A 16,010-nucleotide genomic window follows, 5' to 3' on the forward strand; every position below is an offset into this window, starting at 1 on the left:
AGATTCATCATTCGATCTAGGGGAAAAGAATATTATTTAGTTTTTAAGTTGCAGATCAAGTGGCAGGAGTGATGGTTAGGACAAAGGAAGGATCTGTGATAAGTTGAGGCTAGAGTTAAGTTGCTAATGAAGCAGTTGGAGACTGATTAAGAGTACTGCGAGTATAGTTTTGTGTGCTAAAGGAGAGGAAAAAAACTAATCAACTATAACAGGTGATTGACTTTCTGCATCCAATACATTATTCTCAGCAACTTCTACCATCTTCAATAAGACCCTACCGCCAAACACATCTTTACCTCCACCCACTCTCCACTTTCTTCAGGGATTACTCCCTCTGTTTCCGTTGTCCATTCATCCCTCCTCACTAATCCCCCTCCAGTCTCTTAACCCTGCAAGTGGCAGATGTGCTACACCCTGCCCATTCGCCTCCTCCCATCCTCCATTGAGGGCCTCAAGTAGTCCTTCCAGGTGAGGCTGCACTTCACCTGTGAACCTGCTGGGGTTGTTTGTGTCTGGTGAGATCCAACATATTGCTGAGCACCTCCACTCCATCTGCAAAAAGAGGAATTTCCCACCAGCTACCCTTTTAAGTCTTATCCCCATTCCTATTCCGACATGTGGGTCCATGGCCTCCTCTTCTGCCACAGTGTGGCCACTCTTAGATTTAGGAGCAACCCCTCATATTCCATCCTGGTAGCCACCAACCTGATGGCATGAACATTGATTTCTCCAAATTCTGGTAATGTTTCCCCTCCCTTCCCTCCTCTTGCCTCTTACCTCTTCTCCTCACCTGCTTATCACCACTTCATACCACTCCTCCTTCCCTTTCTCCCTTGATCCACTCTCTTCTATCAGATTCCTTTTTCTTTTGTCTTTTCCGCTTATCACCTCTTCAGATCCCTCTAAACCTCAAAAAACTGCCTTTAGTCTCTGCCCTAGAGTTTTAGACAACTCTGCCCTAGAGTTTTAGACAACTCTGCTATGGGGTGAAGTTGCTTGCTCTTTGCTTTAAACAAAACACTTATTTTAGTATTAGTTTATTGTCACACGTACTAAGATAGAGTGAAAAGCTGATCTTGTACACTATTTACACAGATCAAATCATTACTCAGTACATTGAGTTAGAATGAGGTAGAACAACTACAATGCAGAATGAAGTGTAAAGTGCAGTGTGGGTAAATGATAAAGTGAAAGGTCATAAGGTGGATTGTGAGGCCAATTATCATACAAGTGGTCTGCTCAAGAGTCTGATAACAGTGGGATAGAAGCTGTCCTCCAATGTGAGGAGAGGGGAGAAGAGAAAGTATCCAGGGTGGGTGATCTTCCATTACACCGGCTGCTATACTGAGGCAGCAAGAAGTACAGACAGAATCTATAGAGGGGAAGCCTTTTCCTCTGTTGTGCTGAGCTGTTTCCACAACTCTATGCAGTTTTTTTCTTGTGGTCATGTGCCTTTCTGAACTGTTATCCAACCAGACAGAATGCTTTCAATGATGCATCGATAAAAATTGGGTTGACAGGAACAAGCCAAGTTTCTTCAGCCTCCTGAGGAAGTAGAAGTGTTGATCAGCTTTCTTGGCTGTGACATCAAGTTCAAGTTTAATTATCATTCACCCATACACGAATATCGCCAGACGAAACAGCATTCCTCTGGGGCCAAGGTGCAAACTACATTGCCAATAACACATAGCACAAATAGCACATTTCAGAAAAACAGAGTCATATATATCCCAAGTCCCTGAGTGGCATGTGTGTAGATTTATGGTAAGTTGTCTTGCTCTACCTTGTTCTTCCACTGAACGATGGGAGGGGCCTGATCCCAGTCCAGTACAGATTCCAGTGTGCACCACAGAGCTCTCCCAAACTGCTCCTGTGTCTCCTCTCAATGTGGTTAGACCAGGACAGGCTATTGGTATTATTCACACCTACAGCAGGATTTTGAGCTTTCAACTCCACACAATTGGTCTAGGCAGGAACATGTGCACCACCCCCATTCTTGCAGTCAGTGACCAGCTGGTTTGTTTTATTGACACTAGGGGAAAGGTTGTTGTCATGACGCCATGTTACGAAGCTCTCTGTCTCTTTCCTGTATGCTGACTCATTGTTATTTGAGGTGTGGCCCATTTTTGAGGTGTGGCCCATTATAGTAGTATTGTCTGCAAATTTGTAGGTGAAGTTACAATAGAGTCACCAATAGTTTGCCAATAAATGGTAATCATTTTCCAATGTTCTATAGATTCAGGATCAGTTCCTGCGGATTGGAAGGTGGCTAATGTTGTCCCACTTTTCAAGAAAGGGGGGAGAGAGAAAACTGGGAAATATAGACCAGTTAGCCTGACGTCAGTAGTGGGAAAGAAGCTGGAGTCAATTATAAAAGAGGAAATTACAACACATTTGGATAGCAGTAGAAGGATCAGTCCGAGTCATCATGGATTTATGAAAGGAAAATCATGCTTGACTAATCTCTTGGAGTTTTTTGAGGATGTAGCTATGAAAATGGACAAGGGAGAGCCAGTGGATGTAGTGTACCCGGACTTCCAGAAAGCTTTTGATAAAGTCCCACATAGGAGATTAGTGGGCACAATTAGGGCACATGGTATTGGGGGCAGAGTACTGACATGGATTGAAAAATAGCTGGCTGACAGGAAACAAAGAGTAGCGATTAATGGGTCTCTTTCGGAATGGCAGGCTGTGACCAGTGGGGTACCGCAAGGTTCGGTGCTGGGACCGCAGCTGTTTACAATATACATTAATGATTTAGATGAAGGGATTAAAAGTAACATTAGCAAATTTGCTGATGACACAAAGCTGGGTGGCAGTGTGAAATGTCAGGAGGATGTTATGAGAATGCAGGGTGACTTGGACAGGTTGGGTGAGTGGGCAAATGTATGGCAGATGCAGTGTAATGTGGATAAATGTGAAGTTATCCACTTTAGTGGCAAGAACAGGAAGGCAGATTACTATCTAAATGGAGTCAAGTTAGGAAAAGGGGAAGTACAACGAAATCTTGGTGTTCTTGTACATCAGTCAATGAAAGCAAGCAATCAGGTACAGCAGGCAGTGAAGAAAGCTAATGGCATGCTGGCCTTTATAACAAGAGGAATTGAGTATAGGAGTAAAGATGTCCTTCTGCAGTTGTACAGGACCCTGGTGAGACCCCACCTGGAGTACTGTGTGCAGTTTTGGTCTCCAAATTTGAGGAAGGACATTCTTGCTATTGAGGGAGTGCAGCGTAGGTTCACAAGGTTAATTCCCAGAATGGCAGGACTGTCATATGTTGAAAGATTGGAGCGACTGGACTTGTATACACTGGAATTTAGAAGGATGAGAGGGGATCTGATTGAAACATATAAGATTATTAAGGGATTGGACACACTGGAGGCAGGAAGCATGTTCCCACTGATGGGTGAGTCCAGAACTAGAGGCCACAGTTTAAGAATAAGGGGTAAGCCATTTAGAACAGAGATGTAGAAAAACTTTTTCACCCAGAGAATGGTGGATATGTGGAATGCTCTGCCCCAGAAGGCAGTGGAGGCCAAGTCTCTGGATGCATTCAAGAGAGAGTTAGATAGAGCTCTTATAGATAGTGGGGTCAAGGGCAGGAACTGGGTACTGATTGTGTATGATCAGCCATGATCACAGTGAATGGCGGTGCTGGCTAGAATGGCCTACTCCTGCACCTACTGTCTATAGAGTCGAGCTACTCTGAGTGGACTGGGAGTAGAGTAGGAGGCTGAGGAAGCGCCAGTGTTTAGAGTAATTGTGCTGAAGGTGTCCTTACTGATTGTGGGTTATTAGTCAGGAAGTTAAAGATCAAATTGCAGTGGGAGGTATTGATTCCTAAGGTCTAGAGTTTGGAGTAATAGTATTCCAGAGTCAATAAGCAATATTCTGACGTTGATGTTCCTTGCTGTCTGGATACTACATGGATGAGTATAGGGCCAGCAGGATGGTGTCCGCTGTAGTCCTGTTTCTGTTATTCAGTTGCAGTGGGTTGGAGATTGTCTGGAAAGCTGGAGTTGATGCATGTCGTGACCATCCTTTCAAAGCACCTCCAGATGGTAGATGTTTGAGCAACTGTATGGTAAACATTAAGACATGTTATCTTGGGTACCGGGAGGATAGTAGCCACCTTAAAGTAGGAGGGAACCACAGCCCGAAGCAGTGAGAGGTTGAAAATGTCTGCGAATAGCCCTGCCAACTGATCCGCACAGGATTTAAAGTCATTGCCGTGGATACTATCTGAACCCAATACCTTCCACAGGTTCGCCCTCCGGAAGACTGACCTCATATACACTGGAGGCTATCAGAGTGGGTGGTGACATAACCCATTTCTTTCTGTTCAAAACGTGTATTGAATGTGTTAAGCTTATCTGGAAGGAATGTACTATTGGTGATATGTAAGCCCTGCCCCAGTTGACTGCTGGATTGCGACATGATACTGTAATGGGTTGGTCTTTCTCTAACCATCTCTTATAGCTTTACAGAGGTCATAATCTTGATTAGGTCAGGGACACCCAATTATAAATGCTGCAGATCTAGGTTTGAACCCTGTCCCTTGTAATTTTGTGTGAAGGATCCTTCTTAGAAAACAATCCCTAAGAACACTAAAATTAGGAGCAGGAGTTGGGCTTCTCAAATCTTTTTTTCAGAATGATCTTGTATCTTCACCATTTTTCCTGTGCTCTTCATATTCATTAATGCCCTTTTCTTGGGGGGGGGGGAAGGGAACTTAATCTTGATTTTTAAAGACTCATTGACTAAGCCTACATAGCCCAATTGGGGTAGAAATCGCAAAAATTGAATGAAGGAACTTGCCCTTGTCTGCAGTGGCTTGAAAAAGTATTCAGCCCTCACAACTATTTTCACATTTTGCTGTCTGATTTTCTAAATCTAAATTTAAAATATATTGAATATATAATCTACAAAACATTGTGCATCATGTCAAATCAAAGAAAAATTTTAAAAAACTCAAATTTACTGAAAATTATAACTCAAAATTGTAAAGCTGAAAAAGTATTCATTCCATTTAATTACAATGCTAACTTTCCTCGGGTATAGTACTGTATATTACCTGACCAACTCACCCAATTTGTTGATGTAGAAAATTGGAGGATCACCTGTTTTCAATGAATTCATAAGAATCCATATCCCCTCTCTCTAAGATCCGAAAGTATGGTGATTTTCAATAGACTAACCAAAAATGAAGATGAAAGGGCATTAACCTAATTGAACATCTCTGGCAATACCTCAAGGTTGCCATCCACTGCTACTTCCCAACTAACTTGGCACAGCTTGAGCAAATTTGCAAGGAGGAATGGGCAAATTTTTTTCCATTACATTGTGCAAAGCTAATAGAGACTTATCCAAAAAGACTACTGGCTGAAATAGCTGTGAGGGTTTGGTGTTGAATACTTTTACCAGGCACTGTAAGTCCCAAATAGCAAATGACTTATTCTCAGAGTGATTCCTCGTTTTGTATTTTTCAACGAGAGGAAATCTCTACTCAGCATCTCTCCTATTGAACTCTTAGGATTATGTGAATTTCAGTGAAATCATCTCTCATTCTTCAAATTATTTACTATTCTTAATCTTTCATGTGGCTTATAAACACCCCTGAATCCAATGTAGTAAATCTTTACTGTATTCGCTTTCTGACAGGTATATCCTTCAAGTTACCAAAATGCCACACAGTACTCAAAGTACACTCTCAAGATCATAAATGCAGTAAGACCTCTTTACTCCTTTATTTAAATCCTCTTGTAATAATTACCGTAGATTCCGGATTATAAGCCGCTACTTTTTCCCCACATTTTGAACAGCTTTGAACTCTGCGGCCTTTAATCCAGAGCGGCTAATACATGGTTTTTTTTCATGCCGCCTCGTAAACATTTTGCCTCGTAACAGTAGACCAATAAAATTGATGAGTAGTTCACAGAGGTCCAATGAAATTGTACGATAAATCAAGCGCACTTTCACAATTAAATTATTGTAAATCAGTCATTTGTACTCACCCTCATCAACATGGAAAACACTCGAAGAAAAGCATTGTGCTGCCTTTATGGCAGTTACTTAGTTTATAATATTTTCGCTTAGTAATTCATTTGTTAGTTAAAGTTAGAAGTGTTTTAACTATATTTGTTTTCTGTACTACATCCCGGGATGCTATGACGTCACACCCGGTTTCGCCGCGTCTTGTGGGATATATACGGGAAGGTGGGGGCATTACGCGAGCGCGTCAGACCCGAGCGCGTCAGACCCGATTAGACCCGATCGCGTTACGCGAGCTCATCAGACCCGAGCGCGTCAGACCCGAGCGCATCAGACCCGATTAGACCCGATCACGTTACGCGAGCTCGTCAGACCTGAGCGAAAACGCTGCTTTTAAGTTAAAGGCGATCAATAACTTTTCCTGGTAGGCTGCAGTATATATATTTTTGCCAGTCGCTAGGAGATATTGGAATGTTGTTCGTGCTGTTCAGTAAAAAAGTATATGCAACGTAATTTGTGTTACTGATACGTATGTATATTTAAAAGTAGCGGTGCGGCCTAAAATCCGGTGCGGCCTTTACAATTAAAAAATTGATTTTATTTCTAAAATTAGAGCCAGCGGCTTTTAATCAGGTGCGCTCTGTAGTCCGGAATCTACGGTAACTGAAATCCACTGTAGTCATAAAGACCAGAAGCATTTCAGTAGATGGTAAAGACATCCCATGAACTGATAAAGGGAAGGATAGAATCCCAGAGTAAACTGACAGGACAAAATTAAACTGTGAGTGTTTCTACCAATATGCAAAAATGTAAATAAACACAGTAAGGGCAAATGCTGGTCAGAGACAAGAGAATTAAAGTGGTGGGGGCAGGAAGAGTTGAAGGAAATGGCTGAGGAATTAACTACTTTCTGTCTGTGTTCATGGAAGACATAAAAAGACAGAAATGTGACAACACACTTTGGCCCAATTAAACGGCTTTCCCAGTTAGCTGAAGTTTAATAGAAATTGTTAAAAAGATATTTAAAAAAAGACAACTATCATCTGAGTAACAAATTATGTATTTAAATGAGGTACAGGAAAAATTAGAACATTATCAATACTATTACAGCATTATAAAACTATTAGTTCCTAGTTGTTATCAATAGAGGAATTAATCCAGCATACGTGCACGCTGCTATGCTATGATTGACCATAAATGAAGAAAATTAATGCAGACACCTAGAGTAGGTTATGGACTGCCATCATGCAATGCTATTGATAATTGCATCCTCCAAATATTTATTTCATTGTAACATTCAAGATGATTGCTGATGCCTTCAAATCCTTCATGTGACTTGTTGAAATAGTGAAATTGTTTCATTTTCATTCTCGGCTATTTTTGACATCTCCATGCCTGAATGCTTGAAACCACAGTGAGCAGAATAGTTGCAAATTACATTTTAGCCAACATTGACAATAATTGACATCGTTAACAAAAATCACTTTTTCTCAAACACAAGTGCACACAACTGACACTACTGTATTTTAAAAACTTTGCTCAGTGCACTGAAGTGTCTAATGGCCACATGACGTGCACACAGTTAATGCTAGTTAGAAACTGGTAGGCAACAGTGTCCTGACCCAATTAAGTGATTTAGTGTCCCAAATAAATGAAGGGAATCCTGGCAATTCTTCAACCAAATGATGGTCACTTAAAGGCCCTTAGATCTTCCTCAAAGACCATTGTTACACTCCATGAATATGCCGTCATTTTGCTGTTCACTTTAGTTGTCCGCTATCTATGTAGATTACATTTCTGAGTGATTGTTACATTAACCTCATTATACACATTTCTAAGTTTCTGGTTCTTGCTGGTGCCTTTTCTCTTTTGCACAATCTGGTGGTGAGGTCTTTCATTGATTATCTTATGGTTATTGGATTTATGGAATATGCCCATAAGAAAATAAATCTTGGGATTGTATCTGGTGACATGCAGCTTGATAATAAACTTAGTTTAAAATTTGTGGCCTCAAAGTTTTCTGCCCTTTTTGTTTCTTTGCTCCACTCAGGCTGATTCTGTTACTTACTCGTGGTGTGCTGAGCCAGAGTTATTTCTCACCCCTGTACTGATTTCATCCCTTATAAATAGTGCGGCACCACTTGCTGCATCTCTTTTGCTTGCCCTTCCTGAATGTTGAATACCCTTGAACGTTTGGCTCCTGGCTCCTGTCACTTTGCAGCCATGTTTCTGTAATGGTAGTTCAGTCATTCTCACTAATTTGTGCCATTTATTCCTCTGTGTGTTAATGCAGCATGCATCTAGAGATAGTACCTTTTTACTTTGTCCTTTTACCATTTTTCTATACTTTGCTTGCTGTAGTTTTCCTCTGCCTCTTAATTTTGCTTGTTTTATTTTCTAGCTTCTACCTCCTTCTGTTTTCTCATCTCACTGGATTCCAAAGTTCTCAGACCCCTTTCAAACCAGTTTAAACTCTCCCTCAACAAAATATCTTGTGAGGATATTGGTCCCAGTCCTGTTGAGGTGTAATGTGTTCTGTTTATAAAGACACCTGGGTGCTTTCTGCTTGGTGGAACCACACTGAAGTTCGGATTTCTGTGGAAGGGAGTGACCGGTTCACAGAATCAGTTCTGGTGTGCTGTGAGGAGAGAGTGATTGACTTTGGGCTGAACCTATTGGAATTGTGAAGAATGCAGTCCCACTGCAAGATACTGGCCTCTGAGAAGGACAACATGACAGTGCAGAAGCTGGAATTGAGCAATTGGTGGAACTCAGCATTTCAGGCAGTCTCTGTGGAAGGAAATGAATAGTTGGCTTTACTGGCCAAAAGAGGATTGCTGAAAGTGGCCACTGAAAGGCTGGCCAATCTGGGGCAAAAGGAGAGGCCTTTGGCTGAAGTAGTCAAACATTTAAAACAACATTGGGGATGGTAGTATGGGAGGAATAGATGAGAATTTCTACCAGGGGCAACTGGAAATTCTCTGATATTGAGCATAACCAGGACAGGGATCGATTAACCTTTGAACTCCAGCAATAGTGGAATTTGGCAGATTGAGCTTGGTGTCATGATCTTATTGAAAGGCCAAGTAGGTGTAAGTGGCCAAATATTGCTTCTTGTTCTATTGCCTCATGGTTTACTGATTAGTAGTAAACTGAGGTACTGGAGCAGGTGATCATCTTAACTCCACCTACCTGCTTTGGTTCTTTATCCTTTGGAAAGCATTAAGTAAAAAGCAATCACATATCAGAAAAAAACACTTCTGTAAATCATTCATCTGTGATAATGGCTCAGTTTCTGATACACTCAGTATTTCATGTTGCCCTGATCTTAGCAACACTTAACATGGACAAAGTAACAATCACCCTCTAACTGCACCATTAAACATTTGCCTAGTCTTGCTTCATCACAGATATTTTCTTTGTCCTCTCTGTCCTTCACATCACCTTCTCTGCAGTTTAAAATGATCTTTCTTTATTTACCTCTTTATTTTCACAACATAAGATATAGGAGCAGAATTAGGCTATTTGGCACATGAAGTCTGCTCTGCATTTCAACATTGCTGATCCAGTTTTCCCCTCAGCCCCAATCTCCTGCCTTCCTCCCATAATCCTTCATGCCATTTCTCTTCTCCACTTCAGACAACGAGTCTCTGAACTGGAACATTAACTCTTTTTCTCTTTCCACTGATGCCTCCTGACTTGCTGTACATCATGTGCTTAGCACTAAGTGTCTTTTTTGTTTGGAGTCAGAGTTATAAGGTGTAGAAACAGGCCCTTCGGCCCCAACTCTTCCATGTGGAGCAGGTCCAAGTCTCCAGTATTTGCAGTGTTGTTGTTATTTTTATAGGCCCTTGGTCTGTAGTGGTACCTTTTGTTAAAAGAAATATTCTCTTGCAGCCTTGCTAATGACTTCTCTCGCTTGACCTTTGCAGAGCTGTACTACTGCGACTAGAAGGATGCAATCATCCAGTCATCATGAAAGGTCTCTGTGCAGCGTGTGGTCAAGACTTGACACAGTAAGTTCTTTCCATCCTTGCCTCCACTAATCTTTGTTATAAAATGCATCCTGCAGTGAGAATTGAAGCAGAGTGTTTGTAGAATACGCTGGTGGTGTAGAATTGCCTCAACCTAATGAATGCTTCACCAAAGTGTAATTGTTTCTCCTCAGTTGGAGGCTTCACTTGCTCTTGAGTAGTGAATTTCTTGGCAGATAAGGAACCTGCAGCATAGGTAAGGAGAGCCACATGTCCATGATTGAAGAGGTTGAACATAAGACCATATGATATAGGAGCAGAATTAGGCCATCTAGCCCATTGAGTCTGCTCCGCCATTTCATATTGGCTGAAGCATTTCACTCTTGACCCCAATCCCCGTATCGCTTTGTGTCCTGACTAATCAAGAGTCTATCAATCTCTGCCTTGGGTGTACCAAATAACTTGGCCTCCACAGTAGCCTGTGGTAATGAGTTCCACAGATTAACCACTCTGGCTGAAGAAATTCCTCCTCCGTTTTAGAATCTCCATTCTAAATGGACATCCCTCTTTTCTGAGGCTGTGTCCTCTGGTCTTAGACTTCCCTACCATCCACTCTATTGAGGCCTTTCAACATTCAGTAGGTTTCAGTGAGATCCCCCCTCATTCTTCTGAATTCCAGTGAGTACAGGCCCAGAGCCAACAAACGCTCTTCGTATAATAAGTCTTTCAATCATTTTCCTGAACCTCCTTTGAACCCCCTCCAGTGTCAGCATATCCTTTCTTAGATGAGGGGCCCAAAACTGCTCACAGTACTCCAAGTAAGGCCTCACCTGTGTCTTGTAAAGCCTCAACATTACATCCTTGCTTTTATATTTTAGTCCAGTTGAAATGAATGTGAACATTCCATTTGCCTTCCTCACCATCGACTCAATCTGTAAATTAACCTTTAGGGAATCCTGCACGAGGACCCCCAAGTCCTTTTGCACCTCTGATTTTTGAATTTTCTCTCCATTTAGAAAATAGTGTACACTTTCATTTCTTCTACCAAAATGCATGACAATACACTTCTCGACACTGCATTCCATCTGCCGTTTCTTGACCTTTCTCCTTTGCCCATTCACCTAATCTGTCTTTAGGTCCTTCTGTAGCCCTTCTGCTTACTCAAAAATACATGCTCTTCTACTTATTTTCGTATCATCTGAAAACTTTGCTACAAAGCCATCAATTCCGTCATCCAAATCATTGGCTTATGATTTAAGTAGAAGCGGTTCCAACACTGAACTCTGCGGAACACCTCTTGTCACCAGCAGCCAACCAGAAGGCTTTCTTTATTCCCGCTTTTTGCCTCCTGCCAATAGGTCAGTGCTCTATCCATGCTAGTATCTTTCTTGTCAAGTTAGGAGCTATGGGTTCTTAACTTAAGCAGCCTCATGTATGGCACCTTGTCAAAGGCTTTCTGAAAATCAAAGTACACAACATCCACTGATTCTCCTTTGTTTATCCTGCTTGTTCAAAGAATTCCAAGATATTTGTAAGGCAAATTTTTCCATTAAGGAAACCATACTGACTGTGGCCTATTTTATCATGTGCCTCCAAATGCCTCAAAACCATACTCTTAACAATTGTCTCCAACTTCCTCCCAACCGCTGAGGTCAGAATAACTGGCCTATAATTTTTTTTCCCTGTCTGTCTTCCTCCTTGAAGAGCGGAGTGACATTTGCAATTTTCTAGACCTCCAAAACCATGCCAGAATTTATTGATTCTTGAACGATTATTACTAATGCCTCCACAAATTCTTCAGCCTTCTCTTTCAGAACCCTGGGCTGTACACCTTCAGCTCCAGGTGACATATCTACTTTCAGACCCTTCAGTTTCCCAAGCACCTTCTCTGTAGTAATGGCAGCTTCACTTACTTTTGCCCCCTGACACTTGAACTTCCGGCATACTGCTGTTGTCTTCCACAGTGACAACTGGTCCAAAATATTTATTCAGTTCGTCCAGCGTTTTCTTGGGTAAATTGGGTAAACAATTGTTCCATGGTTCTTCACTTTGCTTTCTTGTCCTTCACTCCCTCTCACCCCCACCCAAAGAGGTCAACAGTCCTAAATCCTAATCCATTCCCTCTTTGTTTTAGCCTGTCTCATTGTCCTTATGATGTCCCTTGGCTTGAAATGAATGGTACAAGCTGAATGCACAGTACAATGTTGACTGTCTGTTTCTCACAGTAGATGCTGAGTTCCTATAGCTTTTGGTCCGGATCATTGAGCTTTTACTGTAGTTTCAGTTGTGCTGAACTTGTCACCCATTTATAGAAAGGACATTGGAACAGCAGGGAGTGCAGCAATGACTTTAAAGGAGGTTCTCACTTTCAGGAGAAACAAAGGATGGAGCTATATTCTCTAGAAAGAGGGAAGCTGAGAGGCATTTCTGATAGTGAAAGGGGTTGTTAACAAGGGTGTGGATATGACATTTCTGTTCAGAGGCCAGAATTGGAGATCACCTGTGTATGAGGTTAAGAACACAAGAAAATAAAAGCAGGAGTAGGCCAAATGGCTCCCTAAACCTGGCCTACCATTAGTATTATCACGGCTGATACCCTCTCGACATCATCTTTCCTTTGCCAATTCCTCAATATTTCAAAAATGTATATATTTACTCTATTAAATACACCCAATGATTTAGCCTCCACAACCATACTGGAGTAGAAAATTTCAAAGATTAACCATGCTCTATAAGAAGAAATTCTTATACACCTTGACTCTATTTTATCCCCTTTGGTTCAGTCCCATCCTGCCTACATCTATGACACTTCACACACTCTTGATCTCTTCAATGACTTTAAGTTCCCTGGCCCTGACTGGATTGTTTTTACTATGGATGTGCAGTCTCTATGCACTGCTATCCCCTGTCAGGAAGGCCTTAAAACTCTCTGCTTCTTCCTGGACAGCAGACCCAACCAGTTTCCCTCCACCATCACTCTCCATCTATTGGAACAGGTCCTCACCCTCCATATTTTCTCCTTTGGCTCCTCCCACTTCCTTCAAACCCAGGGTGTAGCCACGGGCACTTGTGTGGGCCCCAGCTATGCCTACCTTTTTATTGATTACACGGAACAGTCTATGTTCCAAACCTACACTGACATTGCTCCCCAACTCGTATGCTACATTGATGACTACATTGGTGCTGCTTCCTGCACCAGTGCTGAGCTTGTCAATTTTATCAACTTTGCCTCCAACTTCCACCCTGCTCTCAAATTTACTTGGTCCATTTTTGACACCACTCGCTCCTTTCTTGATTTCTGTCTCCATCTCTGGAGATGGTTTATCTCCTGATATCTCTTATAAACCCACTGACTCTCTCAGCCATCTTGACTATACCTGTTCCACCGTGTCACTTGCAAAAATGCCATTCCCTTTTCTCAGTTCCTCTGTCTCTGCCGCATCTGTTCTCAGAATGAGACTTTTCATTCCAGAGCAACTGAGATGTCCTCCACCTTCAAGGAATGGGGCTTCTCTTCCTCACCATCAGCAATGCCTTCACCTGCATCTCTTCCATTTCACACTCATCTGTGCCCTCACCCCATCCTCCTCCTGCCACACCAGGGGTAAGGTTCCTCTTTCCTCACCTACCACCCAACAAGCCTCCGCATCTAACACATAATTATCCTAACTTCCGCCATCTCCAACAGGATCCCACTGCCAAGTTGGGATGGCTCCCTACGCAACTCCTTTGTCAACTCGTCTCTTCCCCACTGATCTTCCTCCTAGTACTTATCATTGTAAGTGCTACACCTGTCCCTACATCATCTCCCTCAGTACCATTCAGGGCCCCTAACAGTCCTTCCAGGTGAGGCGACACTTCACCGTGAGTCTGTTGGGATCATCTATTGTATCCAGTGCTCATGGTGTGGCCTCCTGTATATCAGTGAGACCCGACGTAGATCAGGAGACCGCTTCATCGAGCACCTTCACTCTGCCCCCCCACAAAAAGCGTGATTTCCTGGTGGCCACCAATTTTAATTCCACTTCCCTTTCCCATTTTGATATGCCAGTCCATGGTCTCCTCTACTGCTGCAATGAAGCCACACTCCGGTTGGAGGAGCTACACCTTCTATTCCTTCTGGGTAGCCTCTAACCTGATGGCATGAACATTGATTCCTTGAGCTTCTTGCCCCCCTCCCCCTTCACCATTCCCTTTTCTTGTTTCCCTGTCACAACTTCTTACCTGCCCTTCCCCTCTCTCTTGTGCTTCTCCTTCCCTTTCTTCTATGGTGTTCTGTCCTCTGCTATTACATTCCTCCTTCTCCAGCCCTTTATCTCTTCACCAATCAACTTCCCAGCTCTTCACTTCACCCCCTCCTCCTCTACTGGTTCCACCTATCACCTGCAACCTCATACTACTTTGTCCCCTCTGTCACCTTATTCTGACTCCTCCCTCTCCCTTTCCAGTCTTGATGAAGGGTCTCAGCCCGAAACATCATCTGTTTATTCTCATCCATAGATGCTGCCTGACCTGATGAGCTCCTCCAGCACATTGTGCATGTTTCTATACAACTACTATTTTTGCTCCTCATCTCCCAATCTTGAGATTCTCCCACTAGTGGAAATATCTGAACATCTACTGTCATGGCCCCTTTAGGATCTTTGTATTATTTCAATAAGATCGCCCTTCAATCTTCTAAACTTCAAAAAACGTACTGTAGACCTAACTTCACTTGCTTATCTCTGAGGAGTTAACCTAATAGACCTCTCTTAGACTACTGTCTTTTGCTGGTACAATGAGGTGGCCAGAATTGTGCACATTAATTGTACTCACTAGTGAAGCATTTGGAAGAAATTGCTTTACCCAAAGCATGACTAGAATGTGGAACTGGTTATCAGGAATGTGTAAGGAAATAATGGAGATGCACTTAACTGAAGCAGTAAAAGCACATGAAGAGGGAGGGAAAGTAAGAGTTTATGATGCAGTAAGATGAAGTAAGATAGGAGGGGAAGCTTTGGAGCAGATACACCATTTTAAGTTGGCAATAATGTCTGCTTTAATGCCACTTTCCTCTTTCTGACTGGATGTATCCAATAAGGTGGTTACTGAATTCATTAGTGGAACCATTGCCCAGGAAGCATTGTTAAGGGGGTTTGAGAATATTGTGGCAGACAAAAGATTTCACCTCTGACCCAATTCTGCTTGGATGGCAATTCGTCCTTCATTTTATTCTTGTCTTCAGATTACAGAAGAAAAATGGGAAGCAAACAACACCAGTAGCCACAGCAACAGTTTCCATGGTTCACAGTGTTCCAGAATTGATGGTGAGCTCTGAGGTGAGTCCAGTGGAATTAAAGTCCAGTGCTTCTGTTGTATATCACCGTTTTGCCTTTCTTTCCTGATCTCTCGTTTTAGTTTATCTCCTACTGCCCACGCTCTTGCTGGTGTCTTTTTAGAACAGTCTTCAAATTAATCTCCTTTCGATGAATTTCTTGTTTCTGTTCCCTAGTCCAGTAGGTGGCACTGTCATGAGTACCTGACCTGATCAGTAGGTGGTGCTGTCGCTTGGTAATTGCATAGCATTGAGGCTGTCTGTTCCAGTTGACGTTTGAGATTGCAGTAATTGGCATGTTTATTTATCCAAGCAATTTGCAAATAAAAAAAATCTTACCTACATGGTTCCCAGCATAATTTATTCCTTGCTGTTTTTCCTTCAATCCTTTTGAAAGTCATGCTAAATTTTTGTATTCACTGCTGCAGAGTTTCTGGCAGTGTTTTCATTTTTGCTCCTTTCTCTTTTGCATCATTCCACAGACAGATTTGCTGGAAATGATGCCTGGTTCTTAACGGGTTATGTTATGAAGATAGGCTGCAAAACAAAGGTTGTGTTCCTATTGATTGTGTCACAGTAGTGTGATATACAGAGTAAGAACTCGGCGCCTTAAAATGAAAGTTGCGCCGTTTAGTGAATCAGAAAGCGCTTTGATTCCCCCATAGGTGAGAGTAGAAGACAACCAGTTAATAGGAATTTTGAAACCGTTAGACTTGCATAGCTGTGGATAT

The 16,010-nt window shown here is 42.2% G+C and overlaps 1 protein-coding gene across 1 annotated transcript in view; it reads left to right on the forward strand.

Annotated features, from left to right (window-relative positions):
- The window catches only part of ctdp1 (CTD (carboxy-terminal domain, RNA polymerase II, polypeptide A) phosphatase, subunit 1), a 322,423-nt gene that overhangs the window by 26,886 nt on the left and 279,527 nt on the right, over positions 1 to 16,010 (forward strand). Inside the window, exons 2-3 of the mRNA XM_073050724.1 lie at positions 9,924 to 10,007; positions 15,190 to 15,283. Coding sequence (XP_072906825.1) covers positions 9,924 to 10,007; positions 15,190 to 15,283 — 178 coding nt within the window. The remainder of the gene's footprint in view (positions 1 to 9,923; positions 10,008 to 15,189; positions 15,284 to 16,010) is intronic.

The sequence above is a fragment of the Hemitrygon akajei genome, chromosome 1, assembly GCF_048418815.1.
Source record: "Hemitrygon akajei chromosome 1, sHemAka1.3, whole genome shotgun sequence".
Taxonomy (NCBI): Eukaryota; Metazoa; Chordata; class Chondrichthyes; order Myliobatiformes; family Dasyatidae; genus Hemitrygon; species Hemitrygon akajei.